Below are 20333 nucleotides of genomic sequence, written 5' to 3'. Positions count from 1 at the left end.
TATTTGCTTTGTTACATTTGAAGTAAATGGCTGTCGTATATAAATGTAGTAAAAACACTACGGCAATAATCGCTTGGCAAATTGTGTATGTGAAAAAAGTTTGCGATAGATTACTGGGGTCTAGCTAGACTACAGCTCCCAATGTGGTTCAAACGCGGACTGACAAATAGCCTACATACATCCAACAGAAAAATAATTATTTATTAAAAAAGTTATAAGATGTTTGTTAATAGTTTGTTTTGAAATGAACTATCTTCTTTGGGAGTTCTGTTTTATTATAAAGATGACTATTTGGTTGTGTTGCTAATTAATTAGTTAAACTCACATATAATCTATTCTTCACATGATCTAACTGTTTTTGTCTAAAAAATAAATAATCTTCTCCCAACATCGTTTGGCAAATGGATGTAGAAACCGTTCTTTCCTGCTTATTATAATAATAATAATAATAATAATAATAATAATAATAATAATAATAATAATAATAATTATTATTATTACTACAATTTTTTGTAGCTTTTTGTCTGGAGAAATTGTCCAATGCTGAACTGATAACGGATGTTTTCTGATTGGAGACACGATTTTATCTGTATGGCATCGGACGCATGGCAACTAGCCAGTATAATAATGAATGACTGTGTTTTAGACATGGCAGGATATTAAACTTTTGAAGAGTGTTCCGGACAGGGTGCACCCAATTTCATCAACTGCCACGAAACCAGTGGATTCAACTTTTACTACACATCTATTTTACTATACATAGGCTATATACACATACACAGACTGGTGACAAATTAAAGGAAAAACCAACATACAGCCTCTTTGTTAGGTGTTGGATCGCCACAAGCCGCCAGAACAGCGTCAATTAACCTTGACATAGATTCTAGTGTCTGGACCTCTACTGGAGAGATGGAACAGCATTCTTCCAAAAGATTTTCCCTCATTTGCTGCTTTGATGATGGTGAGCGCTGTTGAACATGTCAGTCCAAAATCTCCCATAGGTGTCCAACTGGGTTGAGATCTGGTGACCGCGAAGGCCATAGCATATGACTCACATCATTTTCATACTCATCAAAACCATTCAGTGACCCCTTGTGCCCTGTGATGGGGGAATCGTCATCCTGGAAGAGACCACTCCCATCAGGATAGAAATTTTTCATCATAGGATAAGATGCATCATCTAAGAGCACAAGTGTACCCGAACCATGCAAAGAAAATGCCCCCCGCAGCATAACAGAGCCACTGGACCCCCTCACTGTGGGGTCAAGCATTCATGAGAGTACCATACCATTCTCTTGGCTCAGCATTTTTATACATGCCACAGAGCATGATAGGACGTTAATTGCTTAATTATATCGTGCAGTATCTGTATGGAAGCATCTGCATTCTTTATGTTTCTCCACTGATTTAATCAGGTTTTCACTTAATTTGTCACCTATCTATATCTATATCTATATCTATATGTACACTCACACTCAAACCACAAAAATGAACTGCTTGGAGAGCAGGCCAAATGCAAGAACCAAAATGGGACAAACGGCAGCCCTCTTAAACCCCAAGCAGTCACATCTACAGGTGCAACCAATTTGCAATGACAAACCACTCAATTCTGACTACCAGGCTCCTGCAAAGAGAAAGCAGAGCCAAATAGGCAGCCAGACGACTGGTTCATCACACAGTCCAAATTCTACCACAAACCACGAGGCCCATCCACACACTGGAATAGTGTCATTGCAGTAATCCAACTCAACCACAGGATGAACCACCCAGTTAGCTGAATAAGGGGTTTAATGTACATAAATAGGAAAAAGCAAGGCATTATTGGTTTAATTAAAAAATTCTCTTGACTGACATTTTTAGCTGTTTCCCTGCCTCAGAGAAACAGCTGGCATGTATTATCCTCAGAAAAAAAAACTACTGTACACAATCATTTTACCTGAAAAAAGTCTCTCCTAAATTTTCCTAATTGCATGAGTTTACTTAAGTTAAACGAAACAGTTCTTAAATTTTGCCACTAGATGTCATCATAAACCCTGATTTAAAAGGTTTTAACACAGCTGAGTCATTCTATTATAAGATTTTATTCGTCAACTTTCAACACAATAGGAAGTAGGAAGACTTTGCAAAAATAAAACAAAATAAAATAAAAAATAAATTACAGAGGGTTATGATTGAGTTCTTTACATGGTAGTGATGTACCCAGGAATTCATTTTATGAATGTTTGAAATTCAGAAAACGAACTGACCAATTTTATTTAGAAAATGGCAAGGAAAAAAATTATTTCAGTTTTCAGTGGCTCATACTGTACCAAAATGTTCCACAGGACCACATAATATTTTCAGTAACACACAGGAAACTAATCTTTCCTACTGGCCAAAATGGCTTGGGAGCTCTGACAGAAAATAAATCCACTAAAGCTCCTTTATCTCTGACACTGCTTTGTGGCTGCGGTTACATTTCCACATCCTCTGTGGCCCGTGCTTCCTGCTGAACGGGCGGCCGTGGCGCGTGATACCTGGCCTCATTTCGAGGTGCAGGTGTGAGTCTCTGGGTTATGAACAGGATCACCGGGAGAGGTAATGGCCGGAGTCAGTTCCCTTCCGGTGGTCACATTGAGACTAAGCGTAAGCTGATATGCGACCCGCTGGCTGAGGGAAGCAGCGATAAGTGGGAGGAGCAGAGGCACAGTGACACCGGAATAAGCCTGGTTTGCCATCGTGTCTATTTCCGCACACCAAACATGGGTGTGGACCCGTGATCATTACAGAGAAATTAAATGCGCCAAATTCCTTGAAAGACAAATATCAATATCACATGGTGGTGAAAGTATCCAAGATCATTAGAAATTGACCTTACATGCATGGATGCTGAATGCTTGTCACACTTATGAGTGCGCAGCTGTGCTGCCATTCGCATAGAATTTAATGTATGTGCGTGCGTGCGTGTGGATGCGTGCATGCGTTTCTGTTTCGTAGTGCTTACAAACATATGCTCGGGTATAAATCCTACTGCACTAACTGTTTTCTTTTTTGCATATTTAATTAAAGGCCTTTGACCAAATTTGTCACACAGAACATCTTACCAGATTTAATTATTTTTCCTCAGCATTTAAGGCCATTTTCGATTTTTTTTTGAGATTTTAGAGACAGACAGGTGGTATAGTATAATAACCTCAGAGAAATCAGCATATAGTTTTGAACAGTATGTATTTTATAGTGAATGATTATGAATGAATGTAATAACCAATTTGCCTTTTCAAAATGTATTATCACAATCGCATTTTTCACAAAAATGTGATACCCATGCTTACAAAAGAAAGAACAAAAAGCAATTTGGGCAATGATGATTTAGATTTTCAAGACCAATCTTGTTGTGGTCAGCTTGTACTCTATGTGTCTCCATAACCAACACAAACATATGTATACATAACACATTCCAATGAGTGAAATATATATCCCCGATAACCGTATCCACTTAATTAAAAAAATAAAAAATATAAAGAAAATAGAACAAACATTTTAATAAATCCGTTATAGCAGTTCAGTCAGTACTCTCTTTGCAACATTGGGGCTTTTCTTAATATTTATATCTGTTTTGTATGCAAGACATTAATTAAGTGTGATGAATAGCTGTAATCACTCCAGCACCTTGGTGTGCTGGACTGGGTTTCAGTTTGGAGGCGAATAACAGACTTCGGGGGAAATAATGGCGCAATGTTACTTATTTAAACCATAAATCATGTCCCAACCATTTGACACTTGGGAAGACAGCATGGATAATTGATGACCAATAGAGTGTACTAGATCTATTAATAATTTAACGTTTGTGTGTTTTTTATTGTTTTGATCAATGTTTTTAACTATTTATAAACTATACCTGAGTATGTAGCCTAATGTCCATAAAGGTGATACGTCACACCTTCAGAACATAATTTCGACTGTATGCGTTGACCATTGTCGTTAGCTTATCATTAGACGTATATAGATGAATGCTGGTATAGCCTATTATGTAAAATGTCAAACGTAGTCTCTTTGTAATAACTTTGATTAACATGTCGTACTTGTTTGCCTCGACTGTTGTAGGTTCTCCTTTAGGAAAGCAGATTATCTGCTTTCAACAGCAAGTGAGAGAATGCTGTATGAACTTACAGTACCCTTTATAGCAAACTCTGGAATGTGCGTCAGTCAAGAACAGAAACGAACCGTAAACTCCAAATGTTAAAATCCACTTCTTCTTCCTGCAGGCGATAATATTTCAAGGCACTGTTGATGTTTTTTCAGAAGACCGCGACAGGTATCTTTACAGGATGGATTTGTTGAATGTCCATTATTATAAAAGCAAACCATTCTAATTTCACTGCTCGAAATGTCTTAGCAGCTGAAGTCTGTCACAGCAACTGACAGTTCAGGCTCCGTTTCATTATGCGGGCTTGTTCATTGGTGGATGATGTGAGCCTATGTTAAGCCGCTCAGGACGTAGGCAGTAGGTGAGGTCTGAGCCAGTAGTCTGTGTTTCAGTGATACTGGAGACCCCAGACGGAGAGGTGAGACGAGTTTTACACAGGAGCTGTCCACTGAACTACTGGTGCTGAAATCAGGATCCCTTGTTCACAAACGGCATCGCCCCTGAAGGAATACAGTTTATATGGTCATCAGCTTCTATTACGGATTTATACGAACGCGGATGCCTTAAAACAAATTGTGGAATACACCGAGTCCCCGCTTGAGACACTGTTGGTTTTAAACTATTCTTTTTTAATGTTTTCGTTTTCTGCTCTGTAAGTCTCTCTTGGAAATATTGCAGCCTACTGGATGCCTTGTGACTGCACGATCAGGTAAATTACAAAATATATCATACAATAATGTAATTATATGCAATACTGGGATACAAGCATAAAAAACAATTCAATTCTTCCGTCCGCATATCATCCAAGACTCGCTTGCATTATCCACCAAGCACGACACTCGCGAACGAGTGTTCATAGAAAGAAATAAACTTGTTTAGTGTGTTGCAAAGTTCGCTAATTTACGATAAACGCGTCTTTTGACGACTGGCATCGTGGATGCTTATAAAGCCGCCTGACATTAAAATCTAATCTTTCTCCCTTTCCCATACAGTAGTACAACTCTGATACTTTAAATGTCGTATATGAGTCTACAGGACCTATGGAGGGTCTAAAGTTGAGAAACGCGCTTTTACGACATGTATTTTCGAAATACAATTAACGCTTACATTATGAAACATTAGATTAGTCATTCATCAACGACATTCGAGAGTTCTGAATAGCTAGTGTTGTTCTTTAAGCGTTATTTAAGCAGCAGAATGCTTTGTGTGTGATTTTCTTTCAGAGCTCACTAAGCCCCACCACCGTCACGCGGATTATAGCGTTTATTCCCCCTGCTGAGTTCTTCCATGTACTCACTGTTTCGGGTTCATCGCTTTTTTCCAGCCTATCGCTTGTAGTTGTATCACAAGTAATTGCGCTTTCATGTTTTCGTGCATTTTCCCCGCTCAGAAGTCACAACCCCTTGCAGTAAGAGGCTGTGATTTGGCTCTCGTTTGTGCAGAGTTAATATTTGTTATATCTACTTTTCAGTGTATTTCTTTGACAGCGGTCTGCTCGACATTTTGATACCCTGCGACTTGTGTCAAAGAAACAAGGGTCTGAAAACAAAGAGCTGAACTGTCCATCACAACTGTGAGGTGCACTGCCAACAGATTCAAATTTTGTTTTGAAATATTATGCCACTGAAACCCTCACCGCAAATGGTGAACTTCATAACCACGCATAGTTTACCACAGAGTGGAACTCGATTGGAACGTTCTGGGCAAAGGTTTGAATCCCTAGCTAGCTCCTCCAAATTCATATACTGTAGGTAAATAAACTATTTATTATTTCCCTACTCTGTTTTACATTTTATTTGGTGATGTCTTTCCATTGCAAAATTTGAACTTAGAAGTCATAGGTGATTAAAGATGCACCATGTTCTGATGGCATCACATGCCATCTGGTCCTCCAATATGTACACGGATTTATTTTTAATTTTTAAAACAGAAATGTGGAGATATTTCCATTCCTGTTTTCAAAATGTGCCGGCCAAAAAGACATGCTGCATGACGTCTGTCTGACCAACATCCCAATATTTTCAGTCAGCTATATTAAACCAGTCATTAATCATTAAATGTATACAGTTTTCCTATGGGGACTGCATATTTAAAATGGTCCCCATAATGATGAATTAATTCAGTAACGGCTTGCCTATATGTGTGAAAGGAACAATTCTTGAGTATTTCCTCCCTATTGTCCATGTGCTTCTGCCAGCATTGGGGATTCCACAAATGGTTGACTGTGATAGAGGACCCCCATGATTTCCACGTTTGAGAGGAAGCTTTCTGCATTGATAAATACAATGCACTTGGATGCCTGACATGGACTCATCATTACATTACATTAAATGACATTACTTTTTGTTAAGCAGACTTGTTATCCAGACTGATTTGCAATGTAAGATCGCACATGTGCGACCAGTAATATTTGAAATCAGGACATGTGGCTGTCTGTTGTTTTTAAGGTTGTTTAAAGGTTTTTGGACAGCATAAAATTGTAAGCCAACATGTGATACATAAAGACAGCATATACATTCATAATTAAGTAACCCCTATGTACAAAAGTGGGCGGGCTTGGGGGGGAGGGGGGGTGTTAAGTAGTGTTAATGAGAAGTAGTGGGATGTTAGATAAAGTGTCGGTAGTCGCGTAAGCATAACAGCAGTTTTCATTTGCTACCCATGTATTGATATATTAAACTGCACCATGCTGAAATTAAATGGAGGTTTTTTAAGGAGGCTATTGGGAACTGCCACTGGGAACTGCCATTGGAACATGATCACATTCAGTTTTTCATTAGAAATTAACTTCAGAGCCCTGATTTTGATAATGCTATGGAAATGAGATGTTCTACTTTAGACGAGCTGACCTGTGTGGAGTTGGGCTGTACTGAGCTCCATGTGAATCTTCCTTCCCTTATTTAGGAGGCAAAACATTGGGGCTTCCTCATGTCAGCCAAAGCTGCAGACTATGTTCAGCGGCATTTGCGATTGAGGCGTGGGTAGCCAGCCAGTAATAAATGGAACGCTTATCATAGGGGCGGGGCACAGAGATAATACCCCCCGTTGTCTCTCTGCTGTGTGTTTGAAGCTCCAAATGTTGACATTAATAATCCCTGATGGTCTAGTGAAGCATCACATTTTAATGGCTGCATTTTGTGAATGATTTAACATTGCAGCAACTGCCAAATGTCGACGTGCTTGCTTGGTCGTTCTTGCGACAGCACGTGCACTGCGAGCGTTGCGTAATGCGTTCTGAAAGGGGAAGGGGGTCACCGTGTGAATTTGCATATGCATACTAATGTGCCCGCCTTTTCCGAATGATAATGCAGCTGGTCATTAGGACTCAATTAGCAAACTACGGCCTAGCCCTCTTACAAGGCATGCACCATTGACTGATTAGAAACTCACAGCACACCAGCAGAGAATAGAATGAGAAAACTTCAGTGATCTTCACTCTTGTTCATTTTCACGGCTCATATTTCCCAGCAGTATGAAAAGAAAGTGTATGTATGGATGAAACGTGTGAGAATAATTGATTTTCACTGAATTCGCACTATGTGCTGTGAACTGTGACTTTTACAGTCAGTATCATTTGCCATTACCATGTTAACACAAACTACAGGGAAAAGATACCAATTTATGGGTTTAGTCTGTGAACACTTTACACCTCACATATTATGTATTATTTGGGCATGCTTTCTATCTTATAAGCTTTCCATTGTGCAGAATTAACAATAAGAAGACAAAATGGATACTTTTCCTCCAAACATTTTTCTTTTACGCAGAAGATATACAATTTCTGCTCAGATTGAATTTCCTTATAGTTGATCTGAAAGTGAACCTAATTGACATTACAGCAGGAGGGCATTGGCATGGGTAGAGTCTAGAGAATTATGCTATTGGGTCTAAGAAATAAAGTAAAAAATAAAAAATAAAAAAAGACTGTAATGCTATGAACATGATTAAAATTGCTGAAGCATGCTATACTCTGAGAATGCATGCTGCTATCACACACTTTATTCAGTTACGTAATCTTAGACTGCTTTTGTGTGATTAAGACTTTTAATCAGGTTTCCTTTCTTTTCCTTCCTTCTCCCAAGAGTTAAATGCAGACAACCTAATATCATAGTCCAGGAGGCCGAGCTGAAATCTGAAGGGGAAGGCAGCGGTATATCGACCACTTTAACCATTTGACACTTAACAACGAGCCATTGCGCTCCAATTGCACTCTGGCAATTTGGAGAGAAAGACCTGTAGGCTGTAATATAAATTCCAGAACATTTTCATGGCATTCGGCTACTGTGAGCTCATTGTGGCTAAAGGCCGGTGTCTGATCACCGGTTTCAGTTTCGGCTGTTGTGTTAGCTAGCCATGATTGGGAATCCACAGTGGTCGGACAGAATTAGGCTTTTAAAGGGCTAGGGTAGGTGTAAATTCCTCGAATTGGCATTAGTTCCTTCTGGAAAAATCCCAGGTTCCTTCAGACTACCGGTTTTCATCATTGAAGGATAGCGACCCTCTGACTGGTGCTGTTTTCCTTACAGCAGTCCTGTGTGACTGAACTCACAGGCAAGTGCATTGGAGAAGTTGGTATTTAATTTGTTTCCCTGATTTAAGGATACAGAGTTCCTGGGGCATGAATGTCACAATATGCAGTTAGAATTTTTTACTCTGATTTGTCCTAAGAGGCCAGAAGGCATTTGTGGCATTCAGTGCGTTAAATTGTCAAGTCCCAGTGGTTTGAATAGCACAACTGATACATGCTTCTTTTTAATCACTTCAGTATTATTGAGCATGTTTGTTTTCACAGAGATTTGATTTCCCAGGAAGGATTAATAAAAGATTACCTTTCAATGATTAAGGTTGGGCTTTAGGCGACTTAGCCCTGTTGTGATCCACACTTTTCTGCTCAGTTTCATTTTTAATCATCGAAATGTCGATACAACATGTTACAGGAAAAATATACCCAGCTACATATAAACAAATTTAGTAACCAGTCAGTTTTATTTTTGGGCAGTCAGTCCGCTTAAATAAAATACTTTTCAGGTGAGAACTATTTTATAGCACAGCCAAACTTCCCTTCATAACCCTTCCAATATGTTCATAGATCACTTACAGCAGTTACGTTCCCAGGTTATAGTCATACTAGGCATTTAACCCTCCAGTGATATTTTACCTTAATTATCACCTAGTCAGTCAGCTACAGCTATGAGATTGACAAGTTCTCACTTAACAGTCTATAAAGACCACATTTATTGCATGATACACCATTCACATTCATAACACACATTTTTCAGCACCTTATTAATTAGGCCTGTATTGCCCATGATAGATGTAGGATGCATCTGTTCTGTCTGATTATGTCTTTGTATCGTGCATGCACTTCCTAGATATTTTGTTCATCTTCATGACTTGACGTAATGAACAAATTTACAACTTTTATATGCATTACAAATTCAACCCAGAGAGTCAATCGTAATTTTTCCTGAAAGAAAACCTTGTTATTAGCCAATATAAAAAAAATAAAAAATGCCATGAACATGAATAATCTTATCCATATACACTACCACTTCTCACATTTTAGTGTTTTCTACTGTTTGCAGACACAGTGATGCTATTGTAAATGATTGGTCAAAGGTTGTATGTTATTGCTGTGTGTTCCTGTGAGCTTATTCAACATTGTTCACCTGTTCACGTTCACCTTGTTGTTGTAGTCAGGCTTAACTGGATCTCGTGTCACATGCCACCCAAATCCTGATGCCATATTCTTCTGTCTTACTGAGCATGTACTGCCTGAAGTTACAGTGGTCTCTGACAGCAACCAGTTGTTTGTCCACTGTGACATCACACCCAGGAATTTACAGACACGTCAAGCACTCCACCCACTTATCCCACACAACCCTAATAACAGCCTTTCTTGTGTCTAGAAGTCGTCGTTCGCACATGAACTCTGTGTGTACGTGTGCGTGTGTGTGTGTGCTCAACGGATGTGTGTACAATGAGAGCCTTTGAAGGGATTTCGAATGAAAATGCTATTCAGTATTTTAATTTCAGATTTACAAATCGACACATCTTGTTATGTCTGTTATTGTCTGGGAACAGTCTCGGTCCCATCAGACATTTAGCGAGCACGTAAAGTGAGACGGACACTTATTAAAACCCCACAGTCGGCTCTGCGTGACGCCCTCCTCGCTCTCTTTTAACGAGGTGCACGTGCGATGCCCGGGGTTAAGATCGGGTGACAGGGCTAAACGTGATGCTCTATCCGGTCCTTTCCTCACTAAAGCCACAGTCTAGGCCCAGCGTGTGAGAAACACTCCTCGACGTCAGCACCCAGGAGGTGTTCTGTTGAAAGATAAAGCAAAAAAAAATTCTGTCTGAGACCATCACGAAACCGAGAACACGCTGGCTCATGCCTGAATCTGATTATGGGCTTGTGTTGGATAAAAATTCAAGAACAAGCAAAAAAAAAACCCAGGGGGGGAAAGTACTCTGTTGGACTGAGCTCAGTGATGTTTTGTATGGCCAACCCCTCACTTTTTCTGGGTTTAATTTTATCATAGAATAAGTCCCCTACCTTAAAATCAATTTGAACCAATTTTCTTTTCTTCTGTATTCTCAATCTTATCTGTTTATGGAGAGCCCAGACTAACATGCATTCACACCCAGAGCACATCCTTTCTGCCATTCTGCAGTCCCCCAGCTAAGCTGTGCAGGCTCTTCATTAGAGAATACACTACATGAGTAACTGCCACATGTAGACTGTAGGAATCTGACCATTCAGAGGAGTCAGTGTTAGGCTGTGAAGGTGGGGGAATACCCTATCAGCTGAGCCATGGACAATGTCATGGTCTCATTACAGCCAATCATGTTCCTCCCTTGTGGGCACCGCCGACAAGTGTCACGGTGTGCTCAGTGTACACCATGAGTATGTGTGTGTGTGAGAAAGAGAGAGAAAGAAATGTAGATTGAGTAAGAGAGCTACTGCCAAAGAGAATGTAAGACAGAGGAGATACTGCCAAAGAGAATTCAAGAAAGAGAGAGAGAGAGAGAGACTGTGTGTGTGGTGTGTGTGTTTGTGCACTTTTGGTTTGACAGCATTACATTCTGTCTGCCATTGTTCTGACAGTTCACACAGGACACTGGCAGTTCACTCACTGTAAAGTAACAGCTGTACTCTGCAAACTCCATTCCCCTAATTTCCATTTCTGCTCTCGAAGCACCACCAGCTACACACAGCGCTGTTTCATGTGTCGTGTTGAAATGGGCATTTAAATTAAACACTGGTGTTGAATTAGAATTATTTTAAACTGACTATGAGGTAACAGGGGTCAGCAGTATCTGTTACAGAAACTTCATTTTTACACTTAATTTACAGGACATGACATTGCACAAGCTAACAAATACCACACACACACACATCTGTATTCTGTTTATTTGTTTATTCTAGGTTTGTTGCACTCATGTTTCGGCAATGTGTATCCACATACAAACAAGCTTTATTGGTACGACATATTTGAATTTGAAAAGTTCTGGAGATGCATCATGCATTGCGAGAGCCCGTCCCTGAGATGCGCTTTCATAACTTGCCGTAACACTCTGCATATCTGTGGTGGGTTTCCGGGACTGAAGTGAGAAGCTGAGTGTACTGGTGATGATTTTTCAAGACGCCGAGTTGGATGCCTGGGCAGAGCTGAGTTCCCCCGACAGCAGCCATCTTTGCCTGACACGGATGAGAATCCGCCGCTAGGAGCACGCTTGAGATTTATCACTTCTATCCTCCCTTATTATTTATAATTGATTCATCAGGACAGCATCTGTTTGCTACACTCGCGTGAGTGTAAAGACACACCACTCGGAATAGCTCACCCGTGTGGATCCCCAACGCATGCAGAGAATCAGTCAGTTATGCCGGCCATGCGAGCGAACCCAAGGCTTATTTTGGATTCATCGCTTTAGCAGAGTGGTTCGTGATGGCGCGATTCAGAATAAATAAATATTCAGTTTTTTACGGCTTTAATACATAGTGATGAATAATTACAATTCAGCTGATGATGAATAATTAATCATGTCTCATAACGATACTTTGAATTGCGGGATTTTTAGAGGAAAATAATACAAAGGAACCGAAATCTCAAACAAGGTCGCTTACAAACCCTACCAGACAATCAGCACAGATGCTAAATATGCTGTTAGACAGAAACTGTGTTTGGATTCTAAAGCTTTTGATATTGAGTGCACCGTTCGAAAAGTAACCGTTATGAGTGAAACGGCCCCTTAACAGGAGTTAAATGACCATTTCTGCGGGACGATCAATTTCAGAAATTGGCGAAACAATCTTCGGTACGTTTACCCAGATTAGTGTATTCCTGTTCATTGGCAGCATTGGTGCAGACAGCAGCGCACGACCCTAAGGACAGAGGCTCACGCGCTAATCTGTTTTAATGCTGCTCAGCGCCTCCGCACTCAAACGCTGGATGACGGATCCTCGCTCTCATTCCCATCCACTGCGTTTGCCGTCACCACTATTACAAAATCAATCAGTCACGTCCCTTTCATTCCCTTTGTCTGAACGCTTATGGAGTACGTCCCTCGGTGGAATATATCGTGCGTGCCATGCAAAAGCACATGCCAGTTTTAATTTGTACTCACATCGAAGTTCTCACTTCACTGTATGTGCGGCATATACTGTATGTGTCCCATAACTCAACAAAGCTCCATGTCCTAAACCCCAGCGGGCTAAGTTTCTGTCTGCCTGCCAATTAAATTTTCAGGAGATATAAGATAAGGTTAGTGCAATGCCGAAAGACATACACTTTAAAAATGAAATTGTTAATGACTGATGAAGCCATCCTGCCAGACTGTGACGGAATTCAGGGTCATGGGCATAGGCAGAGATAATGGAATCCCATTGATTTCCTGCATCCCCCTGAAAATGAAGGACCACTGAATATCATTGCCACATAATCACCTGCATTCATTTGCTCTCATAATTGATCCAGAAACTGAATCAAGAAGAAAGCTCTGGCACTACTGAAGCCGGGGGATTGATTTTTAATCATAACTTTCTGCTGCTGATTTTTGGGGTTGTAATTGCTTGAAGCTCCGTTTTTAAAAAAGTTCAACTGACAAGCAGATGGTGGAAGCACGGATACAAGGAGCCATCAGCAACTGGCCTTTCCGATTTGCTAATTTGCATATTTGTGAATAAATGGGCGGAGTCTCATTATCATGCAGGAAAAGCAAACAGTCAAACAGCTACCTGCCAGTGTTGTGCCTGCTGGTATCCTGACTGTGGTTGGAGGATACATTGTGTAACTCAAGACGCAAGCATTCCTCAAAGTCAAGTCAATGAAAGTCAAAGGCGAAGCTCACACAAAACGCCCTATGATTTTTTATGGCTAGGGTGTGCAGTTATTGTAACTCTCCCTAGAAGGACAGAGGCTCCATCCCTCAAACACTACCCTCCTTTAAAAAATTTAATCTGTCACTCATATCCAATTCCAGTTGAAAACCATGCTAGGAAGTAGATCTCAGGAAGGATGTGAGAATGAACTGTCCTCACGGAGGAAAGAATACTTCGTATATTTGGGAAAGAACTAATTTCTTGCATGAACTGAATTAAATTATGATTCTGTTGTATGTCTGATACATTCCTATAACTGGACATGTTTTACCCTTGGAAGAGTAGGTTTTTCTTTTCAAAATTCTAAGTCAATCACTACTGGTAACATTGGTTTCAGTTACCAGTAGTGATTGTTCAGTTAAGAACATTCTAATCACATAGTTTTACACCTTAAACATAACCATGTACATATCATACTCTAAATTAGTTATTGGAGTGCTGGAGGTGTTTGTGGTGTTTGCTCCATCCAAATCCAAAACTACGTAATAGGATTAATTACCAGGCTTAATTAATGGCAGTGACCATATGCTGCAGCAACTCAGTGTTTCAGGCGCAGACTCACTCTTATTAATCAATTATCCTACTTGGAAGGAACAAAAAAAAAAAAAAACAGAAATATTTCAGGCATACCTGCACCTAAGTTTGCCTACCCATACTGTATATAGCCAGTTCAATTATTTTCACTTTTGTGTAAACTTTTAACACATACATAAGCAAAATGTAAATTTCACAAAATATAGAAGATCATATAGGCACAGTGGCAGAAATTCAAAACATTTGCATAAACTAGAGGGTGAATGTGAGTGTAGGCCTACATGCTATATGTTTAGCTAACTGTTCTCCAGTTCCTGACATGAGTTTAGCCAGTAAAAGTAACAGCTGAAGTGCAGCTTTCTGGTGTCCAACACAGAGAATATGAATTCTATGAATTCTCAGGGCAGACGTCTCATCATGCAGCTCCCTGCAGTATGATGTATGCTCCCCTCTGCTCTGGGAGTCTAAAGCAGGGCTGCCCAAATGTGCTGCTGGGAGTAGGCTCTGTGTGCGTACTGTCTCCTTCCTGTTCAAACTCAATTAATCAACTTCCCTTAAAATCTGCATTTACATTGCTGTCTTCAAACTGGTTTTACCCGACGGGTTTACAGTATGCTCTGTCATTTTATCCAAAGGCAGGCTGGCTGTTTAATTGGCATTGGCATACAGTAGGTGTTCACAGGTACCGTGTTTACGATTACAGTGTAAACCTGCCTTGTATTGCTAAGTGCATTACCGCAGAACGCACTGCACCACTTATCAGAGAACAGGTCTCATTGATAATCAAGCATATCAAGCGAAGTGCTGCACATTCATACATATGGTAATGCGGCCTTGGAGGAAAACTCGTTTTAAATGGCTGCTTTGCGCTGCTCCATAATTAACAGCTCATTACACTTGAGGAATTGCATTTTTACAGATGAGACGAATGCCAGCACACTCTAGGGCTCCACAGGAAGGAGTCTTGTTGGCAGCCTAGGTGTAAATGACCAAAAGATGGTGCTGACCTTTTTTTCCCATACGCAGCAGGACGGAGCCCTCATGGACCTGTTTCTGACAGATACCAAAGGGGTTATTAATGAGAGTTTATTTTTAGAATATTTTATTCACTCTCCTTCATCAAGTTAATATGGAGAAAAAAATATTAACGATCATATATACAACTTTTTCTCCATATTACCTTCATCATTTACACTAGTACCATCAAGTTATGAATGCGCATAGATTGGGTGGATTCCAGTTGCATAATGAGAATGCGATGTATACAATGTGATGTAAATAATTTAACTGAGAAAACGAGTAAATATATTGGCATTCTCGTTATGCAACTTGTCTGCACAAAGTACAAATATATAACTTGTAGGTAATAGCATAATTGATTCACACATTTTAAAAATGTATTTTAATTGGTATCAATAGTGCTGTTTGTTATAATAAAAACCAATAGGCAACCTTGAAGACATTGTTTTACCAGTAGTTACCTTGCGTTGCATACAAGTCTGGGAACACCATAAATACTTAATAAGCAGTTAGGTAACATTATTTCAGTTGATTTATGTTTTATAATGCCGTGTAATATAAATCAGAGTACAGAAAGAGTAGTTTGGCGGCGTTCTCAGTATACACAATTAATTACAAATCATTATGGTAATTAGCTTAACCGAGTGGTTCTTTATATTCTTTTAGTTTTCTTTTCTCCTTTAATTGATTCCAAGTAGATTTAATCCTCTCACTGTGTTAGAGGATGTTATTGATAATGTTAGCTTCAGCTAAAGTCAGATTTGCAATGCCCATTGTCTTCTGTAATTACACCACGGTTGATGTATTATCAGTTAGAAACAGTGTGGGCGAACAACATCGATTGCAGTCAAAGGGATTGTTTGCTGATTATTTACCCTTCGCCTTTCGCAGCAGAAGACCAATGAGGACCCACGGGCAGCGGCTGGCGATTTTAACGCTCGGACTTTTCTTCTTGGGAACCGAAGGGAGGCCGAGCCAGGATGGACACAGGCCCAAACTCTATCAACCTCTGGTGCGATTCCGTCATAAGGTATCGATCTCAATTCTCGTTTCATTACGCTCCCAAACAAGCGGTATCCCGCTGTTGCCAAAGACACTCGTAATTGCTTTGGAGAAACCTGGCTCTTTGAAGCAGATGCATTTCTGGCCCAGGAAGTGTGCCTTTTTTTATTGCAGTGTTCCAGCACACCTTCTGTGTTGAACACTGCCACGGATGGCAGCCAGCGAATGCAAAATGTGACTTGCCAAGGTTAATATGGTCACTATTGTGGGCTTGAATGCCAAGTGACCTTGTTGAGAACTGAGTACACAGATATTTTTGAATTATTGAGTGTATATTGACATTCTGGAGAGGACAGTGAATCTCACAAACATAATTAGGTCCCTGGAAATGCTTTTATAAATCAAAGGACCATTATGTTGGACTTATTAAGGTTAATTTATTTAATAGGGTCAAAACTGTGGTATGAATACGAAGTGACCTCCTTGTGAACAGAATATCCTCTTATTTTTCAATTATTGAGTGCATATTGACTCTGTGGAGCTCAGAGAATCTCACAAACATAATTAGGTCCTGGAAATACTTTGATGTATCAAAAGAATATTATTTTGCACTGATGATCCCCTTCTCTTAAGGGAATTCTCTAAAAGCCAGTAGTAGCAAGAGACAGAATACAAATGTATTGAAATCATGGGTAAATTAATGCTTCAATTTGTGTATGAGCTCAGCTCAGAACAGTGACATCAAAAAACATAGACGTTTCCCAGTCAAGCGTTCTGTGACGGATCCAAAAAGCATATCAATGCAATGCGAATGAGACTAGGAATAAGATACAACAATGGAAAAAAGAAATTAATTATGCAATGATGGAGACCGTGGCTTCAAACAATAGAAAAGTTATGTGCTTTATGATCCTGAAGTATTTCAGCATTTACAAGTGTATAACTTTGAAATGGGGCAGAATTACTACATTTTTGAGAGGGCTGACTACCCACAACACTATCATCTCATGCAATAAAGATCTGAGTGTATTTGCTACACTGGACAGTAAAGGGTGCTTGTGCATATTATATGCAGGATCTCACAGTTCAAATTTTCCGACGTGCTGTTCCTTGTACACATTGCATCATTAGAGTGAGTGAAATTAATTTCCTGGAATGCTACACAATAAAATGTACTATGTTAGAGTTGAATTAACACTGAACATGTGGTCCTACCCTGAACCAGAGCTGTAAGACTTAATTTAACACTGGACATTTTAACCGTGTACCTGACTCAAAACATGGATTCATACACCAATGCTGGCATACTTAAATTATGCAATAATCTATATTGGTGTTCTATTGGTTCATGTATCTCAATGAACATGTGTTTACAAACTGAACGTTGCTATGGATATTGCAGGGCACGCATGACTTCAAAAGACCTGTGTGTTCAAGGGAAGCTGTTAATTAAAAATCAAACAAAAAACGTAAACAACAAAAAACCATAGAAACCGTTGACAATCATACAAATTGCACATTGGATGTATTTTGTTTCAATGTGTCTGTTCTCTCTGCCTACAGAGCCAAATGCAAGTTTTTCATTATTTAGTCATAACTTGAAGGTTAATCTTGTCCATCGGAGAGGCTTTATGAATGATGCATTTTTCGGCACTGTACCTACCTGTGAAGCCTTACAACACCGGATTATACTGTGCTGTATCTAAGTCAACAGATAAGGGTACTGTGAGCTGCAGTTGTGCCAACAGGTCCTTTCTATAAGGAAACACAAACTAGTGTATTATTTAATATTATATGTTGTCCTAGTGTTGCCATTATGGTTAACAATTAAGAGGACACTCTGGAAAACACAAAAAAGTATAATTTTGAATGAATAATTTTGAACAAACGGGAAAAATGGGTTTCATGACTATAGTACGTTTTTTAAAAAGTTAAGTTGAAGTGCGTGCCTGAAATTGGGTAGATCCTTTCATACCATACATATCGCAATTTGCATAATACGCACAGGTAGCGAAAGACAGCTTCTCTGCTCACGGATGACGGTGAACGGGAGAGATTTATGCATTTGAGCGCTAGCGGTGTGCCACTGCTGCTCGAGACAACGCCGCTCGTTAATCGTCGCAACGCCGAACGGAGTAACGCTAACGAGTTTCCTCGCCCCCACTTCAGTTTAACCTCGGCGTCGCCTTCGGAACGCTCGCTTTCCTCGTGTAATTGGGAGAGTCGCCGTGACCTATAAATCTGTGTCGTGAAAAACCCCGTGACTGTGTGCGGAGTGGATTGAGACAGACAAGCTCCGGCTATAACCGCTAGATTCAGATTTACACTGCTGGGAATAAACAAGGCAGTTTTGTGATTTGTGCCCTGACCACATTGCCATAAGTACATGCAGTAAGTAGCATATACGTTGTATCTGCGAGAATGCAGGTCAGCTTGCTCTAGGGAAAGATTTTTTTTAAAATGCCACTGAAAAGTGTAAAGAAAAATGATACATTGTAATATTTTGGATTATCATTTCTGGTTTGACAAAAACCAGGGTGGAACTTACAAATGAAATAGAACCGCAATATACAGATAAAAACCTGAAACTGGATGTATGCTTCAGGGCCATGCACACACTTCTTGGGGGGGGGGGGGGGGGGGGGGGGGTTCATAAAAGGGTATCTGCGGTAAGCTGGACCATACAGATGAAATTGAGCTCTCTTCGGAACACCTGGGTAAGTGGTTAAACTTGGTGTTGAAAAGGGGATGACGGAGAGACCAACCTTCACTGCACACACTTTATGCACACTTATTTTACATACATTTATGTTTCCGTTCTTTACGCAAATGCAGATAAATAAAAAAATGTATTAAAAAGACACATAGCCCAACTTCAACCATGTATTGTGATATACCTGGCTTGATGCATGCTCTGAGGCAGCTACCCTTTGCCTATTAAACTGAAAAAAATGAACTTGAAACACATTTTCAGCTGCTAACTGGAAACGCAAACACCATGGGAACGCAAAGCTTTTTAAAAATGTAAGGTAAATAAACCACTGGAGCCTGCAGCCAAAAAAAAGGCACTTCTGCCATCTCAGGGCACAGGGCACATGCTTTTGCGCATGTTGGTGTCTATCTGTGCTTGTGGCTGGCATGGAGTTGGTGTGCTCCAGTGCACAAGCTCCTGTATCCGCAAAGACATGCAGTAATTGTGGCCAAAAATACAGTCCGCACAGCCTCTTTGTGTCCCTCACAGAATGTGAGACATTGCGGACTGTGGATGTGGCAGGTGCACAAGGAATATTGTCATTGATTGGTTCTCGACGTGCGTGAGAAAAATCCTTTTCTGCCTCTTAAAACCTGGTGGCAAGGAAGGAAAAAGACAGCACACTGATTTTTGACTTATTTGTAAAACAGTGTGGGGAATGTTTTTGGAATTCTACTTAGTTAAATTCTTTATTAGTTTGTGAACAATTTAAATTTTTAAATTTATTTTAATACTCTAACCCCACCCCTAGAACAGGAAAGGAGAAAGAGATGATAAAGAAAAATCAACAGTCTATTCGTTACAAACTGGTAACTTCACCCGCAGCTATATTCCAAGCTGCAATAGTGAATTAATCTTTTGGTAATATGTGAGCACATTTTAACACATTTCAGCATTTAGATAGGTTATTAACTTTACCCAAAAATGCCAAAAATAAGAAAAGAAAGATTGAAACCAGTAAGCTGGGCCAGGATATCAGTAGCTTCTTTACTGTGTTGGAGTGTGACAACACATTACATTACAGGCATTTAGCAGACACTCTTATCCAGAGCGACTTACACAACTTTTACATAGCGTTTACATTGTATCCATTTTATACAGCTGGATATATACTGAAGCAATTTCGGTTAAGTACCTTGCTCAAGGGTACAACGGCAGTGCCCTACCCGGGAATCGAACCTGCGACCTTTCGGTTACAAGCCCGGTTCCTCACCCACTGTGCTACACTCGTCACGAAAGCGCCTCGGAGGCGGGACGCAAGAAGTACGTACGTTTGATTGTTGAGGACAGCGTACATGTGTCCACAGACGGGTTGGCACACGCACAGACATGCCGAGCATGTCGCAGCCTTAACAGTGCATGTTTGTCCTCCTCTTCTGCCTCCCAAACCCCCTGCTTTATATCAGGCAGTCAACAGCCTTCCTTTGCAGGCAGAGATCATTTAATCTTTTAGAATTGTAGCGCCATTGAACCGAAGCCTGTCCCACACTCATAAAGAGAATGAGCACAAC

At 40.1% G+C, this 20333-nt stretch overlaps 1 protein-coding gene across 4 annotated transcripts in view; it reads left to right on the top strand.

Moving 5' to 3' along the window:
• The first annotated feature begins 4437 nt into the window (after positions 1 to 4437).
• Positions 4438 to 20333, top strand: part of fstl5 (follistatin-like 5) — a 113946-nt gene continuing 98050 nt past the window's right edge. For 2 of the 4 annotated variants that reach the window (XM_035426495.1, XM_035426496.1), the window contains exons 1-2: positions 4438 to 4835; positions 15960 to 16098. In XM_035426495.1, the coding sequence (XP_035282386.1) occupies positions 4813 to 4835; positions 15960 to 16098 (162 nt within the window). In that variant the 5' untranslated portion in view covers positions 4438 to 4812. The remainder of the gene's footprint in view (positions 4836 to 15959; positions 16099 to 20333) is intronic. The other 2 variants (XM_035426494.1, XM_035426493.1) reach the window with 2 other exon arrangements.

The sequence above is a fragment of the Anguilla anguilla genome, chromosome 7 (assembly GCF_013347855.1).
Source record: "Anguilla anguilla isolate fAngAng1 chromosome 7, fAngAng1.pri, whole genome shotgun sequence".
In the NCBI taxonomy this organism is placed as follows: Eukaryota; Metazoa; Chordata; class Actinopteri; order Anguilliformes; family Anguillidae; genus Anguilla; species Anguilla anguilla.
Note: the sequence above shows the minus strand (reverse complement) of the source record. Positions and strands in the feature narration are given on the sequence as shown.